The sequence below is a fragment of the Lagenorhynchus albirostris genome, chromosome 14 (assembly GCF_949774975.1).
Source record: "Lagenorhynchus albirostris chromosome 14, mLagAlb1.1, whole genome shotgun sequence".
In the NCBI taxonomy this organism is placed as follows: Eukaryota; Metazoa; Chordata; class Mammalia; order Artiodactyla; family Delphinidae; genus Lagenorhynchus; species Lagenorhynchus albirostris.
Window position 1 is genome coordinate 72,621,527 of NC_083108.1, and position 23,701 is coordinate 72,645,227.

At 42.4% G+C, this 23,701-nt stretch overlaps 3 protein-coding genes across 9 annotated transcripts in view; 1 reads left to right on the forward strand and 2 right to left on the reverse strand.

The window, feature by feature from the left end:
• Positions 1-1,411, reverse strand: part of TMEM116 (transmembrane protein 116) — a 138,554-nt gene extending 137,143 nt beyond the window's left edge. For all 5 annotated transcript variants that reach the window (XM_060120678.1, XM_060120679.1, XM_060120676.1 and 2 more), the window contains exon 1: positions 1,205-1,411. In XM_060120678.1, the coding sequence (XP_059976661.1) occupies positions 1,205-1,300 (96 nt within the window). In that variant the 5' untranslated portion in view covers positions 1,301-1,411. The remainder of the gene's footprint in view (positions 1-1,204) is intronic.
• A 211-nt stretch (positions 1,412-1,622) lies between these two features.
• Positions 1,623-9,305, forward strand: ERP29 (endoplasmic reticulum protein 29). Its single transcript, XM_060170217.1, has 3 exons — positions 1,623-1,839; positions 6,438-6,576; positions 8,480-9,305. Exons 1-3 carry the CDS (start codon positions 1,696-1,698, stop codon positions 8,980-8,982), a joined length of 786 nt encoding a protein of 261 aa, XP_060026200.1. The 5' UTR covers positions 1,623-1,695; the 3' UTR covers positions 8,983-9,305.
• Positions 9,306-10,748: 1,443 nt separating this feature from the next.
• Positions 10,749-23,701, reverse strand: part of NAA25 (N-alpha-acetyltransferase 25, NatB auxiliary subunit) — a 74,469-nt gene continuing 61,516 nt past the window's right edge. For 2 of the 3 annotated variants that reach the window (XM_060170216.1, XM_060170215.1), the window contains 2 exons: positions 20,079-20,225; positions 10,749-13,616 (listed from right to left, as the gene is read on the reverse strand). In XM_060170216.1, coding sequence (XP_060026199.1) covers positions 13,494-13,616; positions 20,079-20,225 — 270 coding nt within the window. In that variant the 3' untranslated portion in view covers positions 10,749-13,493. Of the gene's footprint in view, positions 13,617-20,078; positions 20,226-23,701 lie in introns of those variants that run through there. The other variant, XR_009544318.1, reaches the window with a different exon arrangement.

A 23,701-nucleotide genomic window follows, 5' to 3' on the forward strand; every position in this document is an offset into this window, starting at 1 on the left:
ACATACATACCTACACACACATTTATTGGACACATGCAATGGTTAACTTGGTGCTAAGCCCCTTATAATGCATTATATAATTTATTCTCTTACAAGCATATCCATTTGTTCAAGTCTTGTGAATTCTACCCTATAAAAGTTTCTCAATTCCAACCTCACCTTTTCATCTTTCTATTAGGTCCTATTACAGGACCTTAATCTCTCCCACCAAGACTATTGCAGTGAACCTCCCTGACCTCAGCTTTCTCCATTCCAATGCATCCCCTTTATTCCCGAGTGACAGCAAATCTAACGTCACTCTCCTAGCTACAGCCTCTGGTGGCTCCAAACCCTTTAGCTTGATAAGACCCTTTACAACGTGCCCATTTACCTTTACAGATTCATCATGCTTTCCCCCTTGCTAGAAATATCCTTTGGTGTTTGCCCTGCAAACACCTCCTCTTCTCTCAAGATCCAGTTCAAAAGTCGTCTCCCGTCTATAACTTTCCCTGACATTCCTGAGCAGGGCTGACTGAATCTCCATTTGTGCTTTCACGAGACTGTAATATAGTCTTATTTTCTACCGATTACACTATAATGGTTATATTGCTCTTCCCACGTCTCCTTCCACCACTGAGTTTGTTCAGTACACTGCTATCTCTTTCCTCTTGACTCTGTATTACCGCAGGCAAAAACCAGGATCTGGTGTAAACTATCCTGAACAAACACCTGTTGAAGAGAATTACTAGGATTTAAAAAATATATATCTTCAGGGCTTCCCTGGCGGCGCAGTGGTTGGGAGTCTGCCTTTCGATGCAGGGGATGCGGGTTCGTGCCCCCCGGACCCCACATGCCGCGGGGCGGCTGGGCCCGTGAGCCATGGCCGCTGGGCCTGCGCGTCCGGAGCCTGTGCTCCGTGGCGGGAGAGGCCGCAGCGGTGAGAGGCCCGCGTACTGCAAAAAAAAAAAAAAATCTTCAGAGAGCCCAGGACACAGCTCGACGGGTACTCAGCTTTCAGGGAAGCCTGTTTTTATAGGAGCCTGGAGCCTCCCTGGTGAGGCACTCACCACAGAGTAGGTCTCATATCGGACTGGGAAGCGGCAGGAGTGGCCCTGACTGCCATACTGACGAATAGCTGAGTCTCACTTACCACCTCGGGTCGTGGCTAAGGGAGGGAGAGGAGTATGACTGAGGGGTAGTAGCACAGTCAGACTGACAGACTAACCGAAGGTAGCAACAGGTCCCAACCGACTGCCTGACGGACCAAAGGCAGGAAGAAATGACGGCTGGCCTCGTCATCTTCGAAAAAGAGGATAGCCATCGAAGAGCTGCAAGGACGCCAAGCACGCGCTTCACGCCGCGGCTCACGCGGAGAAGGACGGGAAAAGAGCAGGCTGGTAGCAAGCCTCGCTGAGTGCGCGTGCGCGGCAGTCTCTCCTTCCTCCTCTTCTTCCTCCCCTCCCCCAGCCTCCCCGGCACTGCCATCCAACCCCCACACTGCCACGCGGCCAGGCCCGCTCTCCCTAGGCCTGCTGGGGCTTCGCTGAGTGCGCACGCGCGGCAGCTCCATTTCCCCGCCCCTCACGTGGCTCCTCCCTCTCACCACGCCGGCCTGGCTGTACACGTGAGCGCACCCGTGCCCGCCTTCCTAGCCACGTGACTCCCGGCTCCGCGCTTGCTCCACTACAGCCTTCCTTACTGCCAGAATCCGGCGTTATGGCTGCCGCCGTTCCCCGCGCCGCTTCTCTCTCCCAATTGTTTTCCCTTCTCCTGTTCCTCCTGCTCCTTTCTGCTCCGCAAGGAGGCAGCGGCCTGCACACCAAGGGCGCCCTTCCCCTGGATACAATCACTTTCTACAAGGTAACGGGGCGGGGGACATCGCGCACAGGTGCAGCCAGACTGCCCAGGGGAGCGCGCACCCGTGGGGGACACAGGGGACAGAGAGCTGGCAGGAGGTGGTCTGTAGCGACAATCCCGTGACTTCCCACCGTCCTGTAGGACTGGTGGAATCTGGGCCGAGGCCGTATCATGACCATGGAGCGTACGTGTTCCAGGGTCCTAGCGCACCTTTGCAGTATTTGCACTTGCTTTCTCTTTTGCAAGAGAACTGCAGAGGTGCAGCCGAGGGAGCCGGGCGCCTCTTCCCGTCGCATATGGGAAGAGGGCGGTGCCGGGCGAGATCCAATCCTCAAATCCCAAGTAGGAGACTCGGAGGGCGGTACTAGGCGGACGCCACCCGTCTGTGGTGGGGCAAGGTTGGAAACGCGGCTCGTTAGCCTGCGTTTCAGCGCCCCTCTCCCTTTGGCTTGGCTTGGATTGCAGCCACTGTCCAGATATTCTGCGTCTCTTTAAAAAGTGCTAGGGTTAAGAATAAGCTTCGGTTCAACCACCCTACAGTGAGTGTCTTGGGCCTGGTGACAAATCAAATCGGGTCGAGACATGGAAGGAAGGATTCGCCTCTACCCCCGCCTTCATATTTACAGAATTGGGGTCTTGGCCTCGGTAAATGGACGTTGGAAATATTGAAGGCTGAATGCAGTCCCAATCCCTTAATTTTACACCCACTGGCACCTTTTTAACTTCGCCTATGAGATGGGCAAGCTAAGTGTTGAGATTTATTAATTTATTTTCTTAATTTGTACCCACTGCTGGGAAGTGAACCAAGAAGTGAAACCAAGAAGTGGAGCTCTAAATCTCTAAATCTATCTCAAGTGGTTTAACTACTCTTCGTATTTTCAAAAGGGTTCCTTGTGGAGTTGGCACCTGTGGCTCATTGAATGCAAAGTTTCAAGAATTTAAAACTTTGCTGGTTGTCAGGCACACACCCCACAGCACCCTTTGCTTTAGGGGGCTTTCCTGGCAAAGTGACACCCCTACCACCCAACATGGATATGGGGTAACATCACAGACCACATGTGACTTAGAGGGAAACTGCACTGTAACAGTAGTAGTATTTCCTAATCAATTGGTGTGCTTCCATCTTCACAGCTACCACCCTAGTCTAGGCTATGGTTATGTAGCCTCCTCACTAGCCTCCCTGTTTTCACTCTGGAGCCTCTCAGTCCAGTAGCCTAAGTCCTACATGATCTGACCCTTGCTTCCCTCTCCTCTCATCTCCTAATCATTCTCCTCTTTGTGCCCTCTGCTCCAACCACATATGCCGTGCCCTCTGTCCTTTGGCTGTTCCTAGCTCAGTACTGCCTTAGGCCCTTTGTACTGGCAGTTCTTTGTGACTAGAACATTCTTTGCCCAATCTTTGAAAGGCTGGTTGCTCCTCGTTGTTCAGGCTTGGGTTAAATGTTACCTTCTCACATTTCCCCCTCCCCCAGTCTAAAGTGCCAGTCACATTACCCTGTTTGATTTCTCTGTAGAGCACTCATCACTGATTTTTTTTTCTTGTCTAGTGTATTGTGTCCCACACTAGGATATTATATGCTTGTGAAGAACTACCTTGTGTATCTTGTTCACTGATCATCTGCACAACCTAGGAGGTTACCTGTTACATAGAAGATGCTCAATAATAATTTGTCGAATGAATGAACAAATGTTTTCTCCAGTCCCTTTCTAAATCTCACTCTCTTCCTTCACTATTGAACAAAAGGGGAGCTTCCTAGGGTTACCATATCCAGGAGACTTGTTCCGTGCTTTGCCCTTCAGAGATTTCCAGTGTCTTTTTTTGTTTCTTGCCCTTTACCATCACTAAAAATGAGAAACCCTGTCTGTTTTCTTTACTGCTGTGTTCAATTAGAACAGTGCCTGGCACATGTTAGGTCCTCACTACCTTTTTATTGAATGAATGAATGAATAATGAATTCATCTATACATTGAAGAAGCAAGTCGACTAAATGTAGTTTATGGTGGAGCTGATTCCTCAAGGATGAAGAAAGGAGAGACTTCTATTTCTTTCTCTTTTTTTTGGCCGCGCTGTGCCACATGTGGGATCTTAGTTCCCTGACCAGGGATCGAACCCGTGCCCGCTACATTGGAAGCACGGAGTCTTAACCACTGGATCACCAGGAAAGTCCCGAGAGAGATTTCTAAAGCAGTTAAGAGGTACAGGTTGAGTAAAAGAACAAGAAAAAATTAGCTGTGCAAATGTTTGCCATTCAAAACCATTCTGCTGATGGCTAAGAATGGTGAAAATAAAAGATGAAGGCCTCTCAATTCTATTTCAGTGTTACACCACTGTATGATTATTAATATTATTCCATAATATAAATGTAGGCCCCTTGAAGTTAGGTTTTCATGTGTTCTTTTATAAAATTTTCCTGGACATGTAGCATCTGCTATCAAAGCCTGCCCTGGTTTTGTTCATTTATCAGATATTTTCAGAGCATCTGCCACATGCCAGGGCACTGTTGGGCACTAGGGATAATACAGCAGAAAACAGGTCAGAGACGGTCCTTATTCTCATAAATTATATTTTAGTGGAGAGGACCGACAATAAGCAGATAAGGATTTCAGAGAGTGATTAATGCAGTGAAGAAAGTCGAGGGCAGTAGCCTGCTAGAGTATGATGGAAATGAAGCAGAATTAGATGGTATGAGTGGGGGAGGCCTCTCCGTTAGGAGATGACATTTGAACTGAACTTTGACAACCATGGAAAGAACCAGGGAAAGGGCACTCTAGCCAGCAGAGACAGCAAATGAAAAGGCCCTGAGTGGGAATGTTTGGTGTGTTGAACTGAAATAAGGCCAAATGGGCCAGAGGGATGTGATCTGATTTATATTTTTAAGTCTTCCCTGCTCTTAGACTCCAGAACTCAGAATTTTTGGGGTCAGTGACCACTTAAGGATTACCTATTCTGGTCCCTTCTCCCTCTTCCCTTGTGTCCTCTGGTACTGTTAAATATTTTTTAAAACCTAAAATGAAATGGACAGCAACCCACAGTAAGAAACAAGGACTAACAAAAACTGGACTGATGTCAGCTTGACTTAATTATGGCAGGGATTGCCTGTGATGAAAAATTAACCCGTAGTGATGACTTTGATTAGAAAAATTAAAAGTTGTAGGAGGAGGGGAGGCAGTACTACCAACCAGAGGCAGCTTATTAGATAAAATCTATGCATTAGGGGCTTCCCTGGTGGCGCAGTGGTTGAGAGTCCGCCTGCCGATGCAGGGGACACGGGTTCATGCCCTGGTCCGGGAATATCCCACATGCCGCAGAGCGGCTGGGCCCGTGAGCCATGGTCGCTGAGCCTGCGCGTCCGGAGCCTGTGCTCCGCATCGGGAGAAACCGCGACAGTGAGAGGCCCGTGTACTGCAAAAAAAAAAAAAAAAAAAAAGAGTAGAGCAACTGAAAATCTATGCATTGGGTGAAACCATCAAAATGAAGTTTTAGAATTCCTCAATAAGTTAAATATAGAATTGCTATATGACCCTGCAGTTCCACTCCTAGATATATTCCCAAAAGAGATGAAAACAGGTGTTCAAACAAAAACTTGTACACAAATGTTTATAACAGCACTATTCACAAATAACCAAAAGGTGGAAACAACCCAAATGTCCACCTACTGGTGAATGGGTAAACAAAGTATGATATATCCATACAATGGAATATTTGGCCATAAAAAGGAATGAAATACTGATGCATGCTACAACATGAATGAATCTTGAAAACATTATGCTAAGTGAAAGAAACTAGGCACAAAAGGTCACTTATTGTATGAGTCCATCAGAATAGACAAATCCATACAGACAGAAAGGAGATTAGTGGTTGCCGGGGGCTGGGGGAAGGAGGATTGGGGAATGACTGCTTAATGGATACGTGGTTCCTTTTCGGGTGATGAAAATGTTCTGGAACTAGATGTTAGTGATGGTTGTGCAACACAGTTAATGTAATAAATCCCTGTGATGTAAATTTTACCATAATTGAAATAGAAGTCTGGACCCTGACAGTTTAGGTCTTAGAGATCTAACTTCAAGGAAACTAGTTTAGGGAGGGGACATTGTCCCAAGCCTGGCCTCTCAGCAACTTCCTGTGAGCCCTGAAATTGCAGAGTGCAAACTCTGGACTCCCTAGCCAGAGCATCCTCCGTGGTGCCAACCCCTTTATAGACGGTTGTTTGGTTTGGGTCAGATTTCTGGTTCATTGCCAGAGAAAGGCCCCTGGGATGATGGGCACGACAGGGGCCAACGTGAAGTGGCTAAGGATGCGTTTCCTTAGCCTTACCAAAAGGGCCACTGGAGGAGAAGGCCTTAGTACATCTATAGCATTGTTTGTTCCAGACAGTTTGATTAGTGTGAGCAACTACTTAATGGGGTACTCAGTAGTAGACACCGTCAAATTGTTAAGTGAATCAATGGGTGAATGAATGAATGAAGGTTAGTATATGAGAGCTTGTCTCCCTTGTGGGCTTGTTTTCCACTCTGTTTCTTAAACAGGGGTCCCTTGGGAAAGGGAATTAGCCCCAGAGGCCCTTGGGAACCCCCACTTGCTCAGCTCTGTATGCCCTCAGGTCATTCCCAAAAGCAAGTTCGTCTTGGTGAAGTTTGACACCCAGTACCCGTACGGTGAGAAGCAGGATGAGTTCAAGCGTCTGGCTGAAAACTCGGCTTCCAGCGATGATCTCTTGGTGGCAGAGGTGGGGATCTCAGGTATGGATAAGTCTGGGATGACTGAGGAGGGCAGAGAGGGAGGAAACTAGGAATTATTTCCCTACTTATAGGGGGAATACCCAGTGCCTTTCTGTCTGAGCCACACATGAGGAGTATAAATGGGCTCATGTCCTCAAGGAGTCTGGTACCCACAGTAAGCTTAGCTTGAGCAGATTCTGTGACCACAGAACCTCAGCTCAGCCTTGCAGGTGCCTGAGGGGAGGGAATTCACCGTCCTTCACCCTTCACCCACACTGACATCAAACTTATTGTGAGAGCTTGGAGCTCTCCTTGCAGGGGACTGTAGTCAGAGGGGGTGCCTTGCCTCCCGGGGGACAGCGTAGTCAGTTTTTCCATCTTCATTTCAGCTGTTTTGTACCAAAACTATTGGGTTTGGGCTTTAGCTCAAATCCACCAGAGCTGCCACTAAACCAAGGGTAGCTCTCAATGATAGGGACAACTTTAATACATAGTTGCCAACATTTAGTGGTTTTTCAGTCTGTAAAGATGTACACAGACATTGCATTTTTAATCTTCACTTGAACCTCGCCTGAGAAGCGAGATGCATTATCTCCTTTTTATACTTGAGGAAAACTGAAGCTCAAGGAGCTTAAATGATTTGTCTCAGGCCATGGGGTAACAAGGGGCTCATTCAGAACTCCTCCTAAGTGTGTATTCTTAGGAGGAATGCAGTAGGTTCTTCCCTCTCTGCTTCCTCCCAGCTGAGATGCCACAGTTCCCTAGTGAGCTCTTGAGTCTGGTCTTGGATAGAGGTAGCTGTCACACTTCTTCAGGGCAGTTGATCAAGTCTAACTCAACTGTGAGTCCACTCCTTTGGGGCTTTAATAATATTAACAATAGCTGACATTTCTGAAATGTTTATTATGTGCCAGGCCACTGTGCTAAGTGTTTTACATGTATGTCATCCTGTGGCAACTCTGTGAAGAAAGTTTTATGACTCCCCAAATGAAGAAACAGATGCTTAGAGTAACTTGCTCAAGATTATAAAGCGCCAGAACTAGGATTGGAACCCCACACTTCCTTTACTACTACCCAGTAATAGGTGGTCTTGGCCATTTCTTCTTGGCCAGGTGTAAGAAACCAGTTGTAGCCCTTGGGGCTGCTGCTGCCTTTTGGGAAAGACATAGCAAATACTAACAGCTACCACATATTAAACACTTAACTCTGCCGGGTTAAGTGCACATATCCCCTCATTGGGTCCTCCCAACAGCCCTCAAGTGGTAGGGACTGAGTTCGTTACCTACCACATATTCACTAAGCTCCAGCCAGACTATGCTTTGTAATCCTTAAATATACCCAGCTCATTCCTGCCTCAGAGCTTTTGCACTTGCAGTCCTTTCTGCCTGAGACACTCTTCCCACAAATTGACGTGTCTGCTGTTGCTGTGTCTGATATGTCTCCTACATGTTCAGGTCCCTCAGTTCATGTCATCTTCACAGGGAGGCCTTCCATGACCGACCGAAGTGGGCCTTCTCACCCAGTCACTGTGTCATATCACCATTTTATTTTCATCATAGCACTAATCACTTTGGTTCATTTGTTTATTATCTCTCTTCTCACTTTTTGAAGAGTATGAGCTCTTTGAGGTCAGCGAGCTTGATATTCTTAATCACTCTAAATCACAACTAAGTCCCCAGCACTTAGAACAGTCCCTGGCACATAGTGGGCATATAATAAATATGCAGAATTCCCCTTTTTCAGATGAGGAAAATGAAGTTCAGAGAGATTAAAGGATTTGACTAATGCCACATGGCTAGGAAGTAGCAGAGGAGGAATTCAAACAGCTGAGATTCTTCTTCCCCTCAGCTCAGATAGGCTTCACAGCAACCTCCTGCCATACCTTCCTCATGTTTTATTCCTCATTTCTGGTTTCTACTCACAGATTATGGTGACAAGCTGAATATGGAGCTGAGTGAGAAATACAAGCTGGACAAGGAGAACTACCCAGTCTTCTACCTCTTCCGGGATGGGGACTTTGAGAACCCAGTCCTATATAGTGGGGCAGTTAAGGTTGGAGCCATCCAGCGCTGGCTAAAGGGACATGGGGTTTACCTAGGTATGCCTGGTTGCCTGCCTGCATATGACACCCTTGCTGGAGAGTTCATCAGGGCCTCTGGTATGGAGGCCCGCCAGGCCCTCTTGAAGCAGGGGCAGGACAACCTTGCAAGTGTGAAGGAGGCTGAGAAGAAGTGGGCTGAGCAATACCTTAAGATCATGGGAAAGATCTTAGACCAAGGTGAGGACTTCCCAGCCTCAGAGATGACCCGGATCACCAAGCTGATTGAGAAGAACAAGATGAGCGATGGGAAGAAGGAAGAGCTCCAGAAGAGCCTAAACATTTTGACTGCCTTCCAGAAGAAGGGGGCCGAGAAGCAGGAGCTATGAAGAGGCACTCCAGGGTTTTCAAGGGTTTGGTGGGGTGGGGAGGGGTAAGCTACCTGCTGGCTGTGAGACCCTCCTGGGATATAAGGGAGTGGTAGGAAAAGTGGCACTAAACCAGAAATCTGAGTATGCCCAGATATTGATGCTGGTGTGACTATGCTTGGAACATCGCTGTAACCAGTCTGGTATAGCTGGTACATTTACTCAGATGGCTTGTGAAATTCCCCCTCAGAAGGAACTGGTGCTATAAAGAAGAGTGTACTGCCCAGGTTTTTGATAGATAGAATTCTGATTCAATTAAAGTTTCTGTGTTTTGGTTAAAAGGACCTGAAGCCATTCAGTTTTCTTTTACAAATTATACTTTGGCCTATGACCTGCTTTCTCCTTTGAATTTATTTTTTAATCTAAGGTGGTGTGGACTCTGCTCTACCGGGGTAACAGACTACCAATAACTGCTTTTCTCATACAGAAAATAGTACATTACCTGGGACCCACTTTTACTAAGATATATGGAAGCGGAGGTTGCAAAACTCTGTTCCCCAAGCATAAACTACTATAGGTACCCCACAAATAATTTTTATAAGCATTTGGCTCATGGTTGCTTAGCCTCCACTTGTTACTATGAAACACGTCTGCATTGAGGCAGTGACAGCATCTCAAAAACAGGGAACATGAAAAAGTATAAACCTGAGCCCACCTTTTGGGGAAAGTCAAAAATGGCAGTGAGGTATATCCAAGTGCCCACTTTTTGTTAAAGGAAAAAGAGAATGTTGGGGTGGAGTTAATTCATAACTGAAGAAGCAGGCAAGAACTTTTTCAGGGCTCAAATAAGGGCATTTAGTATCATAGGACAGAAAGGAAACTAGGAGGAAAAACAAACAGCTCCTCTTTCTATTGTGTGTGTGTCTGAATAAATGATCTCAGCCTATGGGTTCATATACCCTTGGATAAATCATGTCATCCGCCTGCCTGAAATCCTCCAGTAACTTCCCACTGAATTTAGAAATCTCATTTCTTCCCCTGGCTACAAAATCCTGATTGCTCTAATCCCCACTCCACCTTCTATCTCAATCTGTACCCCTTTTCCGCTCCTTTCATTAAGTCCCAGGCACTTGAGTCTTTTTTTTACAGTCTCTGGAACATGCTCAGCAGTTTCCTGCCTTGGGGCCTTTGACTTGCATTCGCTTTTCAATAGCGGACTCTTCATCATTCAGGTCAGATGGCACCACTCGAGGTCCTCTTGTGACCCCACGTATCACATACCCTGACATATTTTGTTAATCAGGACTTAATTACAAACTAATATTTATTTTTATTGTCTCTTCCCCCACTTCAGCCACTAACTAGGATATACAGTTCATTTACCATTATATCAGCAGAGCCTAACACGGAATCTGGCACGTAGTAAATAAGTGCTCAACACATAAATGTTGAATTAATGAATGCGAGCACGCAAGGTACTTTAAACAAAATAACTAGTGGCCCTGGAATAATTTTAAATTCACAAATATTACCTTCTTGCTGAGGAATATAACTACAAAATTGAGATGACTTACACCATTTAAAAGGTTGTGGCTTCTAGGAATCTGAACAAAAATGAACCAGGCAGAAATGCCAACTTAAGATGAAAGTGTTTAAATAAATTAACCCATCCATTTTAAATAGATTTGCTATGCTTCACTTAATTCTGAAGAAGGAAGAATATATACTTCCCATATTAATAAATCACAGCAAAAAAGTAGGAAGAGTTTCAATAACAAGGCTGTAGATACATTGAAACCCCTTTTTATATTAAAAGTTAGAATGAAAGACAAATCCAGATTGAACATAGTGATTGCAAAATATAATGCAATTTTGAACAATTAAAATTATGAAAATATACAAAATTGATGGGCAACACAGCTAGGCATTTGTACATTTTCCATTATGTGGAGAACACTAAAAAGTTCTCTACCTTTTATCCACATCAGATAAATGATTTAAACCAAATGTTTGCTTTGGAGAGTCTTAGGATCTCAGTAGTATAAAAAGCAGTAATTTTTCAGTCTGTAAACAGTAGTCGTGTTTTTTCTCCTTTTCTTTTTTTTAAATATCAGTTTTCCACACAAAAACAAAATAAAACAAAAAACCCACACAAACTAAAAACAGCAGCAGCAGCAATGAGTTATTTGGGAATTCTCTTCAAATACCAATTACATACAATTGCTGGAGAGGGTGCTTTTTACTCATGTAAGAATATATGTGTATATATATATATATTTTTTTAACTGTACACAATTTATAGTGCATGACAATTTCCAAAAGAACAGATCAATAAAAGATATTGGCCATTTCTGCATAATTTCATTCTTTTTACAATTATCTCAAAATGTAAGAGGTTGGATGTAATTGAAATGCTACATTTAGTAGGGAAATCAACATGTAACAAAGGAAGCATAACCCCAATGTAACATTATCTGTCACTAAAACCAGTAGAGGACCCAGATGCCCCTAGGCAAGAGACTAGGTAGGTAGACCACTGGAGTCACACACTGTCCCTGAGGACCAAGGCCAGCCCACTGAGCACACATATGCTAGAATGATCACTGTCAGTTAATAGACTTGTTTCAAAGAACATTTCTATTTCTACGTATAGTATTTTTGGATATTCAAAGAAACATCATTTCAAGAACACATACCATACACACATACCCCCAACCCCATACACAAAGTTCCATCTAAATAGACCATAGTTTTATGAAATTATGATGTTATTAAGTTAGATTCAGAATCAATCAGAATTTTTAATTCATCTTGTTCAAGGCAGTTCTTTTCTTTTGGGGTGGGGTATAACAGTTGTGGCTACCAATTAACATCAAAACTGGTTTTTTTTAATTACTGGATAGACTAGGATTTCCAACAAGTCTTATTTTGACCATGTAATTCAGTAATTTTCAAAAAAGTTTCCCTACAAGTTGAGACAGTTATTAATCACCCTACCAAATTGTGAATCTAAGAAAGTCAAAATGATAGGGACAAAATGCAATTGCTTTGCATACAGAGATTTTCCAAGCTCTTTTTTGGTTGCTTTTAAAAGAAAAAAGTATCACATTTCACTGGAGAAGTGAGTTGGAAAGGACCTTGAAGGTCTTCAAGACCAATCCTCCATCAGATATTTGAATCTCCTCATCAAATTCATTTCTTTGCTTTTCAGAATTATTAACTTTAACGGTATTTGGGTAACAAAGACCAAAAACAGAGGCACAGATTCAAACACAAAAAAGTTACCAAAGCAGTTGTATAAAATGTGTAACATTTTCAAGAGCAATGTTTATCTTTTCTGTCAAACCAACCTCTGAAGCCATAGTCTTGGGGAGCTCCAGATGAACAAAGTAAACACCATCCTGGTAATAATTCTCAAGTTTGAAAAAGGTAAACTGAACCTCAAGCCCAACTGATAACATTTCTTTTGCCAGCCTAAATCTTAAAATCTAGGTTAAATCCATATTAATATACATTCCTTCCTTTCTTCCTTCTCAAACCTCCCACTTAAAAAACACTAAAGTATTAAATCTTTACTTTCAAGCATATATACATGTATATACATTTACATATACATGTATATACGGTTGAAAATATACGTATATATGTAAAAGCATATACATATATATATATAGCTCACAAAACCAATGACACTGGTATTAGACTTGCCTGCATAAATTATGTACACCTCTCTTCTTTAAAACAGTGATTCCCATCTTTCCCAAGTAGACAAAAGACAGCAAGCTAGTCCTCAGCAGGCTTATCAGTGGTCTGCACTACTTTCCCCTCCAAACATCTGTAAGGTAACAGAAGGCTACTTCTGATTTAACTCTCACAGGAGCTAGGATGGGGATGTCTCGGCCATTGGGATTATTAAGCTGAAAACCGACAGGCTGTGGGCATCGGAGTGATGTCCTTCAGTGGCAGGTGCTTATGCCAAATTTCATCTGAGGTCCTTTGGGTACCTGCCTTGGGTTCTGTGGGAGCCAAGCATTTGAGGAAGCCTCAAAACTAAACTGCTAATGTGGAAAGAGGGCCTGCTCCCAATCATGGTCCCCCTCTTCTTCTGCTTTCTGCTTCCTAAGGCTCAAGGACCAGACCAAAACACGCACTGCTATAATGGTAGGGCCATTCAGCTGCTCTGAGGTCAATGCTTTATGCTTAATTTCTATTGCTGCTTTCCCCCCACCCCACCAGATGTTTCTGGTGATAGAAGGGAAGAAGAGTGGGGTTCTCTTGTGGCTGCCATATGCATATGAACATGTATAAAAAGTGGTCAAACCCAGATGAGGGTCCTGCTTCTGGTTTATATACAATAATTTAATCAGTTGTACACATTTAATACCTAAAAAATTAATTCACGATCAAAGTCCTTCATGCATTTTATGAGGAAGTTCTGGATTAAAATGATGGTCAATCAGATGTAGCTTTTGCCTGGGAAGATGATGTCATTTGCTGTTGTAGAGTCATCAGTGCTTGTGGTTCACACTAACTTAAATTTTTAGTTTCTTTGTAGTCTCAAGTCTTTTTTTCAGCAGCTCCCCAATTTCCAGAAGTGAGTGCAGGTAACTGCTCTGCACCTTCCCTTGTACAGTCTTTGAAAATTTTCTCTCTTCCTACAAAGGAAACAAGAATTAGTGGTCTTGCTCAGAAAGCATTCCCCCAGATTAGAGATCCTCAGGTATAAATTAAAATTACCACTACCTCTGGTCTCACTGCAAGCTCCATCAGAATAGAGTGGGTCATTTTCAATTTCATTAAATGCAAAGATGGCTAAACTCATCACAGATGTATATTTTTCCATGTGACTTTTCACTGAGACCCCTGTTGCTTTAGCATTACCAATCTTTCAAGTAACCTTTGTTATAAATTATATCAAGTCGGAAAAGCGAGATTTCTGATTTCTAGTTTTCATCAAGAGAAAAAGTTAGGGGCTTCCCTGGTGGCGCAGTGGTTGAGAATCTGCCTGCCAATGAAGGGGACACGGGTTTGAGCCCTGGTCTAGGAAGATCCCACATGCCGTGGAGCAACTGGGCCCGTGAGCCACAACCACTGAGCCTGCGCGTCTGGAGCCTGTGCTCCGCAACAAGAGAGGCCACGATAGTGAGAGGCCCGTGCACCGCGATGAAGAGTGGCTCCCGCTTGCCGCTTCTAGAGAAAGCCCTCACACAGAAACAAAGACCCAACACAGCCATAAATAAATAAATAAATAAATAAATAAATAAATAAATACTTTTTTTTAAAAAAGAAAAAAAGTTAGAAAATTATTACTAAGTACTTTAGCCATAAAATTACTACTATTTTGTTATGAGCTGTACAAAGTGGAAAAATTGAGATTTCTTATTATTAGTTTCATCGGAAAAAAAGTAGAAATTTATTATTCATTTAGACTTATCACAGCCACTTTTTAAAGGCATCAAATTTACCAGTATCATCTTTTCTAGTTACAATATTGACAGGCCTCCCTCCATGTTGACAAAGTCCACGATCATGTTCCAGAGGCCAAACAACTAAAAAAGACCAGTTTTCCTAAGGCTGCTCAAATATGTGAGTTAAATATTTGCTGCACGTTTGACCTGTGGTAGAAAGCACAAAAAATAAAGGGGATGGAGTGTTCAAACACAGAAAGAAGGTTGGCTGAAAACTGGTTAGCTTTACATGAAGTTGGCAGTACTTTAAAGCCCAAAAGAAACCAACAAGTTTCTGACCCAACAAGTGGGTCATTTTATGACCCAACAAGTGCATTAAAAGGTATGTACACAAATACATTTCATTCAGTACTATATGTAAAAGCAAATGTATAGAAACAACCTAAAATATGTCCAATGGATGTGGTACATTCATATTTTGAACACTATACAGTTGTTTAAAAGAACAAGATTGATCTAGATGCAGTAGCCTGGACAGAACTCTTGAATATTGGTTGAGTGAAGAACTCATTGGTTGAATTTATGCTTCTGAATAAAGTGTATATAATTTACTTTAAAAAAACCTAACAGATGTTAGAGTACATTATAAAGTTACATTAAGACCAGATGGATTTTTAAAAAAGGGTGGGGAGGAGGACACTTCCCTGGTGGTCCAGTGGCTAAGACTCCACGCTCCCAATGCAGGTGGCCCAGGTTCAATCCCTAGTTGGGAACTAGATCCCACATGCATGCCACAACTAAGAGTTCGAATGCCACAACTATGAGCCCACATGCTGCAACTAAAAGATCCCACATGCTGCAACAAAGACCTGGTGCAACCAAAATAAATAAATATTTTAATAAGGAGGGGAGGGTGTCTTGGCATACAACCAGTTTCAGTGGATACCGCTAGGGAAGAGGAAAGGGGACCAGGACTAGAGGTAGTACTCCAGAGGCCTTGTTCATAGTGTTTCAAGTTTAGAAAGAAAGGAAGGAAAGAAAAAAGTGAACCTAATGTAAATGGAACTGAAGTTGTTTTTTTTTCTTTTTTTTTTTTTTAACCCAAAAGAAAGTACTAAGCACTACATGGATCCAATATTTGGTGGCCCGTGCTGCTCAGTATGTTATATGTATCATGACTTTAACAAAATAAGGCAATATACAGCCATTATTGTTTTGTTTAATCTTCACTATAACCCTATGAAGTAGGTATTATTTTATCTGAGCAGGACACTATGGGGCCTTCCTGGGACAGGCCTTCCCCCATATCCTCTGCTTTAGCTCTTCTCTGAAGTACCTAGATAATAGTATTTGATGCAAATTTCCTGAGTTGTTTTGCAGATGTGAAATCAATCCCCCCACCAAATGGAAGATGTTAACTACTTGATGACCATGGGCACATAAGCCCCAGGCCTCCTGGAGCCTAAGGACTGATAAAGTTAACCCCTGTGACACCACCCTGTTCCCCCATCATCAGCCAGTCAGAGAACTGTGCACGATCTGATCACACACCCTGCGACCCTCCTCCCTCACCTGGCTTTTAAAAATGCTTTGCTGAAACCCTTCAGGGAGTTCTGGGCTTTTAGGGCATGAGCCACCCGTCTCCTTGCATGGTCTTGCAATAAACCTTTCTCTGCTCCAAACTCCAATGTTTCAGTTTGTTTCGGCTCACTGTGCACTGGGCATGCGAGCTTGCATTAACATTATTATGATTTCCATTTTCCAAATAAAGAAATTGAGGCCCAAAGAGGTTAAGCGACTTTCCCAAGGTCAAAAGATAAAGACAGAACCAGGGCTTGGAAAATCTAGCAAGTAGCCCAGAGTTAAGGATAACCTCTAGAATAATCAAAATGAGAAATCTTATTCCTCATTTCAGGAGGCAGATAGATCTTTCAACAAGAACAACCACTCAATCCTCTTGACAACAGCAGGGCTACTATGCCTGTCACCTTTGTATCCAACAGTCCTTCCCACATACCACTGAGGCAGGAGATAGATGGGCTCCAGGCTAGGCATTTACAACTGGCCTCCTGTTCACACCTCATGGGATGAGGAGAAGATGAGCTCCAGGCTGGACATTCATTATCAGTCCCTATTTACATTTCCTGAAGCAAGAGACAAACGGGCTCCAGGACTACATGTTTATGACTAGACTCCTGTCTATATTTCGAGATGTGCACCTCAATATAAAAACCAGCAACAGGGGCTTCCCTGGTGGCGCAGTGGTTGAGAGTCTGCCTGCGGATGCAGGGGATACGGGTTCGTGCCTCGGTCCGGGAAGATCCCACATGCCGTGGAGCAGCTGGGCCCGTGAGCCATGGCCGCTGAGCCTGCGTGTCCGGAGCCTGTGCTCCGCAACGGGAGGGGTTACAGCAGTGAGAGGCCTGCGTACCGCAAACAAAACAAAACAAAACAAAAAACCAAAAAAACAGGAACAGGGTAAATAACCGGACACTGGGCATTTTTATGGCAGGGACAGACTGGGACTAAACCCTATTAAATGATCCAGAGGTCACACACCTCCCATCCTTGGGGCAAGGGAAACACTACGCATGTGCAAAAGCCTACACAGCGTCAAAAAGGCAGGAGATGCCAGACCATAGTAAGTCCTGCCATCTCCTCCCAGAAGCCTTTGCAGTGGGATCCATCTTAACTTAGAGGTGCGTGCGCACCCAGGGGAGGGTCCAGAAACAAATTAGCCCTGGGGTCAAAACAATACAACTAGCCAAAAAGAAGACAAAGACCCGGAAGACTGACACCTTATAAAGGATTTAAACTTCCCAAAGGCGCTACTCTCTGAGTTCGCCTGTGCATCTTTCCGCATGTACTTTGCTTTTCCAATAAACTTTTTACTTTTCTTTACCTTCTGCCTCCTTGCCTGAATTCTTTCTTGCCAAGGCATGTAAGGACTAGGGACCCAGGCCCTAGCTGCTGGCCCCTGTGGTCCAGTGGTTAGGACTCCCAGTCTGGGAACTAAGATCTTGCTTCCTACTACTGCTCACTGCTGCTTGATGCAAGCTGCCGCTTACTACTGCCTGCGTCCAAAATCACCATGGGCTCTGGCTCTGCCAAATGACTCATGGTGCACCACACAATTCACTTTCCTGCCTCTGTGCTGTTGTCTGTGCCTCCTCCTGCTTGGGATTCCTTTCCTCCATTCCTGTCTGCCTGGTGAAAATTTATTAATCCTCAGATGTCCCCTTTCCAGTGAGACTCTTTTTCACTCACTCAGATTTCTGTGCCTATATCGTATCTCCAATTTAGTAATTTGTATGCATCGCTCTACAGCCAGACTCTCTACAGTAGGTCTTTGATCATTATATTTCTACAAGCTTTAAGCCCAACAATAGTGAGCTCAATAAATTTATATCTACTTATTGAAAATCTCAAAGATGTCCGGCAAAGCCCAACCACATGAAGCAATGTGACATCTGTCCAAGTATGCAATCCTTAAGATTTTAAAAAACAGGTACTATAATTTCGAGTTCTTACTTTTCTATACTATTCATAAAAGGGGATGGGAGTTTAGAGCACAGAATGAGTTTGCATTTAATCTAAAAAGTCAAAAGTTAAACAGCTCCAAATCTACTACTATGAATTACCAGATCTCTTTATAGGTAAAAGGGGTCCAAAAGGACTAGCAAAGACCTTTTGGCATGCATGTGGGGGCGGAAGGCAGATTCCTGCCTGGGATGTACCTGTTTCACAAGGATTTAATTACTAGGCCTTTACTGGGTAACCAAGTACCTGGAAGTCATAAAGGCTAATGGCAGACACAAATGTGTTTAAAGGTGATAGAGAAGAGGGAGAGGTGGAGGTGGTTCTGGATGGTGGGACTGGGAGGTGCTACTCTCTATTTTCTAATTCTCTTGTAACAAGCATACATTTTTGTCTGTAGAGAAACAGTGAAACACTACAGAGCAGTTAAAAGGAACAAGGTAGATAAGTTACTTATATGTAACGATCTCCTAGAGACTAAACAGAAAAACAAGAGACTAAACAATATGTATAATACGCTATCATTTGTGTTTAAAGGCAAGATGTGGGGGGGAGGGGCACGGTCATAACGTACTTGCAAATGGGTTCTCTAACTCAGGAAGATTACACAAGAAATCATTGATAACAGCAGTTCCTTCTAAAAAGGGAACTAGGGAATGGGTTAGAATGGAAAGGAGGCAATTCACTGGATTTTCTTTCTTTACTCTGAATTTTTTTTTTACCACGTACATATTTTACTTTTTAAAACAATGTAAGGCTTAAAAAAAGGAAGACAAAAATACTAAAGAATTAATAATCCATCAATCAGTACCTCTAATTACCACTGAAGTCTATATTCATTCTAGTGCACATAAGAAAGCAGTTGAATATATAGCTTAACTGGCTAAAACCAAACTTCTAGCCAACACTTGTCTGCTTTCTTTAATCAGTCTTTGGAAATGTTAAATGCTCTGAGCCCTTTCCCACAGTAAGCCCTTTTTTCAAAGCTCTAACATGTTGACATTTTACAAAAGAGGGGCTTACAACCTTTTAGAGCTGGTGTGCCAAGCAAGATTCCATTCACTCCCTTCCCTAGAAGGGCCTGGGTGGAGGTCTTAGGCTAGGATGATGCCTGCCCTCAGATTGCTGGATGAGCTTCCTCATCAGCAGAGGCTTAGGTCAAACTACTCAAGGAAAGCATTTCCTCATGATCGGAGTTTCATCACTGGAACAACTAGCCAGAATCAGGTGGCTCCACCATTGCTCTTCTGGCTCCTATCAAAATCCTAAACCTACTCCAAGCTGGTGCATGTTAACTCACCTGACACCATTTGTTTGTTTTATTTAATTAACTTTTTTAAAAGAATCCACTTTTTTTTTTTTCTTGGTACGCGGGCCTCTCACTGTTGTGGCCTCTCCGGTTGCGGAGCACAGGCTCCGGACGCGCAGGCTCGGCGGCCATGGCTCACGGGCCTAGTAACTCCGCGGCATGTGGGATCCTCCCAGACCGGGGCACGAACCCGCGTCCCCTGCATCGGCAGGCGGACCCTCAACCACTGCGCCACCAGGGAAGCCCAAGAATCCACATTTTTAAAAGTGAGACTTTATCAGGGATTTTGCTAGCAGAATTTTAAGAAACCAGCCTAAAATAATGATCAGGAGAAAACTGACTAGTACCTTTGATTCCATACTTGTTTCCATTCCTTTTTGGCTGGCTTGCTCTGGCCTCATTATTACTGACATAATTAGTTCTGATGTCCAGCATCTTTCCTTTTCCATGTGATAACTGCTGGGCTGGCAAAGAAACCAGCCAATCCAACAGCAGGTAAGTTCTCAGTCAAGGAGATTGTCCCTGAATCTCAAAAGTATGGCTGGTTTCCTATGGTGCTCAAAACAGGGACAATACTAATTCTACTCTTCAACAATTCATCAGTTGTTTTCATAGTAAAAGAACACCCCCAAAAATGTATTCAAAGGTGGAAAGCGGGAGGGGGGATGAAGGGAGAGGAGACACCACCACCACCAAGACCACAGCAAAAAACCAGTGCCAGGCACCTTCTAATCACAATTCCCATAAGGAGAGAATAATGAATTAAAAATTAACTTGTCCCTGTGATAACAATAAGAACACTTGAATATCTATATATAACTTATTGCTGATCAACTATAGTCTCTTACCATACAGTCTCTTACCAGTGAGAGGGAAGTGTCTTCTAAAATAAGTTCTTCAAGTTTAAGTGCAATTAGATGTGTTTCAAGTCCTTTAATATGATCCACAACATTCGAAATTGAAGTCTGAAGCCCAGTAACATAGTCTTGGAAACTGGTAAAGACAGGTGGCTGGAAAAAAAGATTTTTAAAAAGTTGAAAGATTATCAAACGTATTTCTACCATGCTATATCACATAAGATATACTAATTTCATGCTATAGCATTACTTAATTCTATTAATAGTAACAGGATGGGACTTCCCTGGAGATCCAGTGGTTAAGATTCTGCACTTCCACAGCAGGGGGCACGGGTTCAATCCCTGGTTGGGGAAATAAGATCCCACATGGTGTGTGGTGTAGTCCCCGCAAAAAAAAATAGTAACAAGGATAGATATAGTTTTGGATATTAAGAGAGTCTCTCAAACCAAGGTAAATTTAATAGCCACCAAATGCTAACTCAGTAATGATGACTTTTTTTCAGTGTGGTTTTATTTCACTCTGGGGAAGTAGAGGTGAAAAAACAAATAAAAAATCTTAGTTGGTCATTATTCAACTTCAGGTTGGGAATCTCCTAGAACACTAAAGGAGATGAGAAGAACCAAGTCTTCATTTCTTCTCTTTATGTCTTTGAGATTTCCTCTAATGTTAATAACAGAATCAGAAATTCTAAATTCTAATGGAAAAAATGATGGGTGACAACAATCAAGAAAATTCTGAAAAAGAGCCGTTAAGGGGAACTTGCCCTAATAGATATTAGGGTATATTATAAAGTTACATCAAATCCCGATGGGACTGGCATATAAGTAAATTGACAAAGACTGAAAGAACACAAATCCCAAGATAGAGCAAAGAATATAAAGGAATTTAAATGGTTACCTTTCAAAACAGTGGTTTTCAAGTGGATGAATGGTACTGAATAGCTAGCTAGACATATTGTGAAATATAAAATAAATAAAATAATAACAAAATAAATTCCAGACAGATTTAAATACTTAAATTTTTTAAAAAAATCCATCGACGCACCAGAAGAGGATTTAGGTAGTGGCTTTTGCGATCATAAATTGAAAAGGTCTTTCTAAACATAATACTAACCTAAGAACTGTTAAAAAAAAATCTTGGGGGAGGGGCAATAGGTGGGTGGGGGAGTGGGAGGTACAAACTACTGGGTTAAGATAGGCTCAATGACGTATTGTACAACATGGGGCATATAGCCAATATTTTGTAATATCTGTAAATGGAAAGTAACCTTTAAAAATTATACAAGAACTAAAAAAAATTTTTTAATCACCATACATTTGGAAATTATTGAATAGCACCTAAACAAAACAATGGTCAAAGAATAAATCACAAGAAGTATTAGAAAAAAATGTTTGCTATGTCAGATGAAGATATGAAGTACCAAATTTGTGGGATAAACATAAAGTGGTGATTAGCAGCAAATTTGGAGTCCAAATCCCATTAGAAAAAGGATAAAACCATAAAACCAATGATCTAAGCATTAATTCAAAGGAGTTAGGCATGACAAAAAATCTTATTTTTTAAAAACTACTATACTGACAAAAAAATCACTCAAGTTAAAAGACATGTCAAACTGAAAAAAACTGCATCATATATGAAAAAGGATTGTGTTAACACTACTATGTTAAGAGTCTAATAGCTCAAAACATATCAATGGAAAAAATACTACCACCACAATAGGAAACTTGGGCAAAGACAGAAACAATATCAAAGAAATCCCAGCAGTGATACAATTTAAAAAACAGATAAACACAAGAAACCTAGCCAATCAACTAGTTAAGGCCAGCTTTTCACTCAAGAAGTCTTCTTTGAAGGTGCAACATCAATAGAATTTTTTTAACGCAAATTGGAAAAAGGAGAGTACCAATGTTTGCCTATCAAATGGGTAAGGATACAGACACACCACACCACTGGGGAATGTAAAAACAGGTAACTCCAGCTTTTTGAAAGTTCGCTTCACGCCACTTAGCTTTCACGAAAGACCTACATTAGTACCTGTTTTGGCTAACCAAAAGAAATCCAAAGAGGATTTTTGCTTTCACAGGAAAAAGGCGGCGAAAAGCGTTTGCAGCAAGCTGTTACAGAAGCAGCGCACACCCTTAGCAGCAAGAGTGGCACCGGAAGTGCCACTCAACATCAAGCCGCCACAGCGGTGAACTATGTCTGTAAGCATCTGTGCTTTATCTCAATTTACTTTGTGCATCCATTGTCCTAAGGTAATTGCTTCTTCCCTTTATGCCACCTGGGCTTACGAAAGGTTTCAAAGGAATGCTATACTTCTGGATAGCAGGGAAACCTGTATACATAGTAATGTCAGATCTAAGAGATAGCCTAAGGAAATCATATTATAAATTCATCTTGTGTTTGTCTTTTTTTTTTTTTTTTTTTTTGCGGTACGCGGGCCTCTCACTGCTGTGGCCTCTCCCGCTGCAGAGCACAGGCTCTGGACGCGCAGGCTCAGCAGCCATGGCTCACAGGCCCAGCCGCTCCGCGGCACGTGGGATCCCCCCGGACTGGGGCACAAACCCGCCCCCCTGCATCGGCAGGCGGACTCTCAACCACTGCGCCACCAGGGAAGCCCTGTCCATATTTTAATAGCAGCACTATTTATAATATTAAAAGAAAATCAGAACTAAACATTCAACAATGGGAATAAGTTATGATATATTAATATAACAGGATAGTACATAACCATTAAAAGTAATGAGATACATCTATATTTGCTGAAATGAAGAGATGTCTAAGATACCCTATTAAGTGAAAACAAAAACAAATAGCAAAGTTGCAGAACTTTCTACAGAGCATGATTCTGGTTTGTATGCAGTGGCTATCTCTGTTTGCTGGGAAAACGGGTGATCTTCACTTTATTCATATATTTAGGTTACACTGACAATCAGAAAAATAGGCGGCTATTCTCATTTTTGGAAATTAGAAAAGCAATAACTACAAAAACTCTCACAAAATTCAAATACCAAAAGCTATTGACAAGTACTAGGAGTGTAGGTTTTCATTAGAAGAGAAAGTAATCACACAACTCTGATCAATTCTTTCAAACTGCACTCATGGTCTGTTAAATTATCTTGAACAAAGTGAAGGAGAGAAATGAATGAATGGCAACACTCAGGACAAGTGTCAAATCTAAAATTGTTACTGAATTGTGCAGGAAGTTAATATTACTAATAAATCCATCAACATTTTCAAACGACAATGTTACTATATTCCTACAGTGAACAAAAATCTTCCATTAATAATAAGATAAATTCGAACATTAACAAAACAGCATGCCATTAGAGAATAAATCCTAAACATCTTTCCTTATGAAAAGGATATAAATTATGTTAATGTTTTACACATGCAAAAATTAAATCAATTAAGATGGGAGGAAACTCCAAAATTGAATACAAACAGAAATAGATGAATCTTATTTACATCACACTAATATAATCTGAGTTTTTAATTCCAGTGCTTTTACAGAGTACCTCAACTGTCTACATTCACTGGAACATATTCTAAGGACAAAAAAGAAATGCAAAATTTTGAACTTTATTTAGTGGGTTTGTTATTGGAACTGGTAGTGGAACCAATGTAC

What these genes read in the sequence shown, in the direction of transcription:
- ERP29 (XM_060170217.1), top strand. Translation starts at nt 1,696, where the DNA reads ATGGCTGCCGCCGTTCCCCGCGCCGCTTCTCTCTCCCAATTGTTTTCC. An exon ending in ATACAATCACTTTCTACAAG is followed by an intron (nt 1,840 to 6,437) that starts GTAACGGGGCGG and finishes GTATGCCCTCAG; the next exon opens with GTCATTCCCAAAAGCAAGTT. An exon ending in GGCAGAGGTGGGGATCTCAG is followed by an intron (nt 6,577 to 8,479) that starts GTATGGATAAGT and finishes TTCTACTCACAG; the next exon opens with ATTATGGTGACAAGCTGAAT.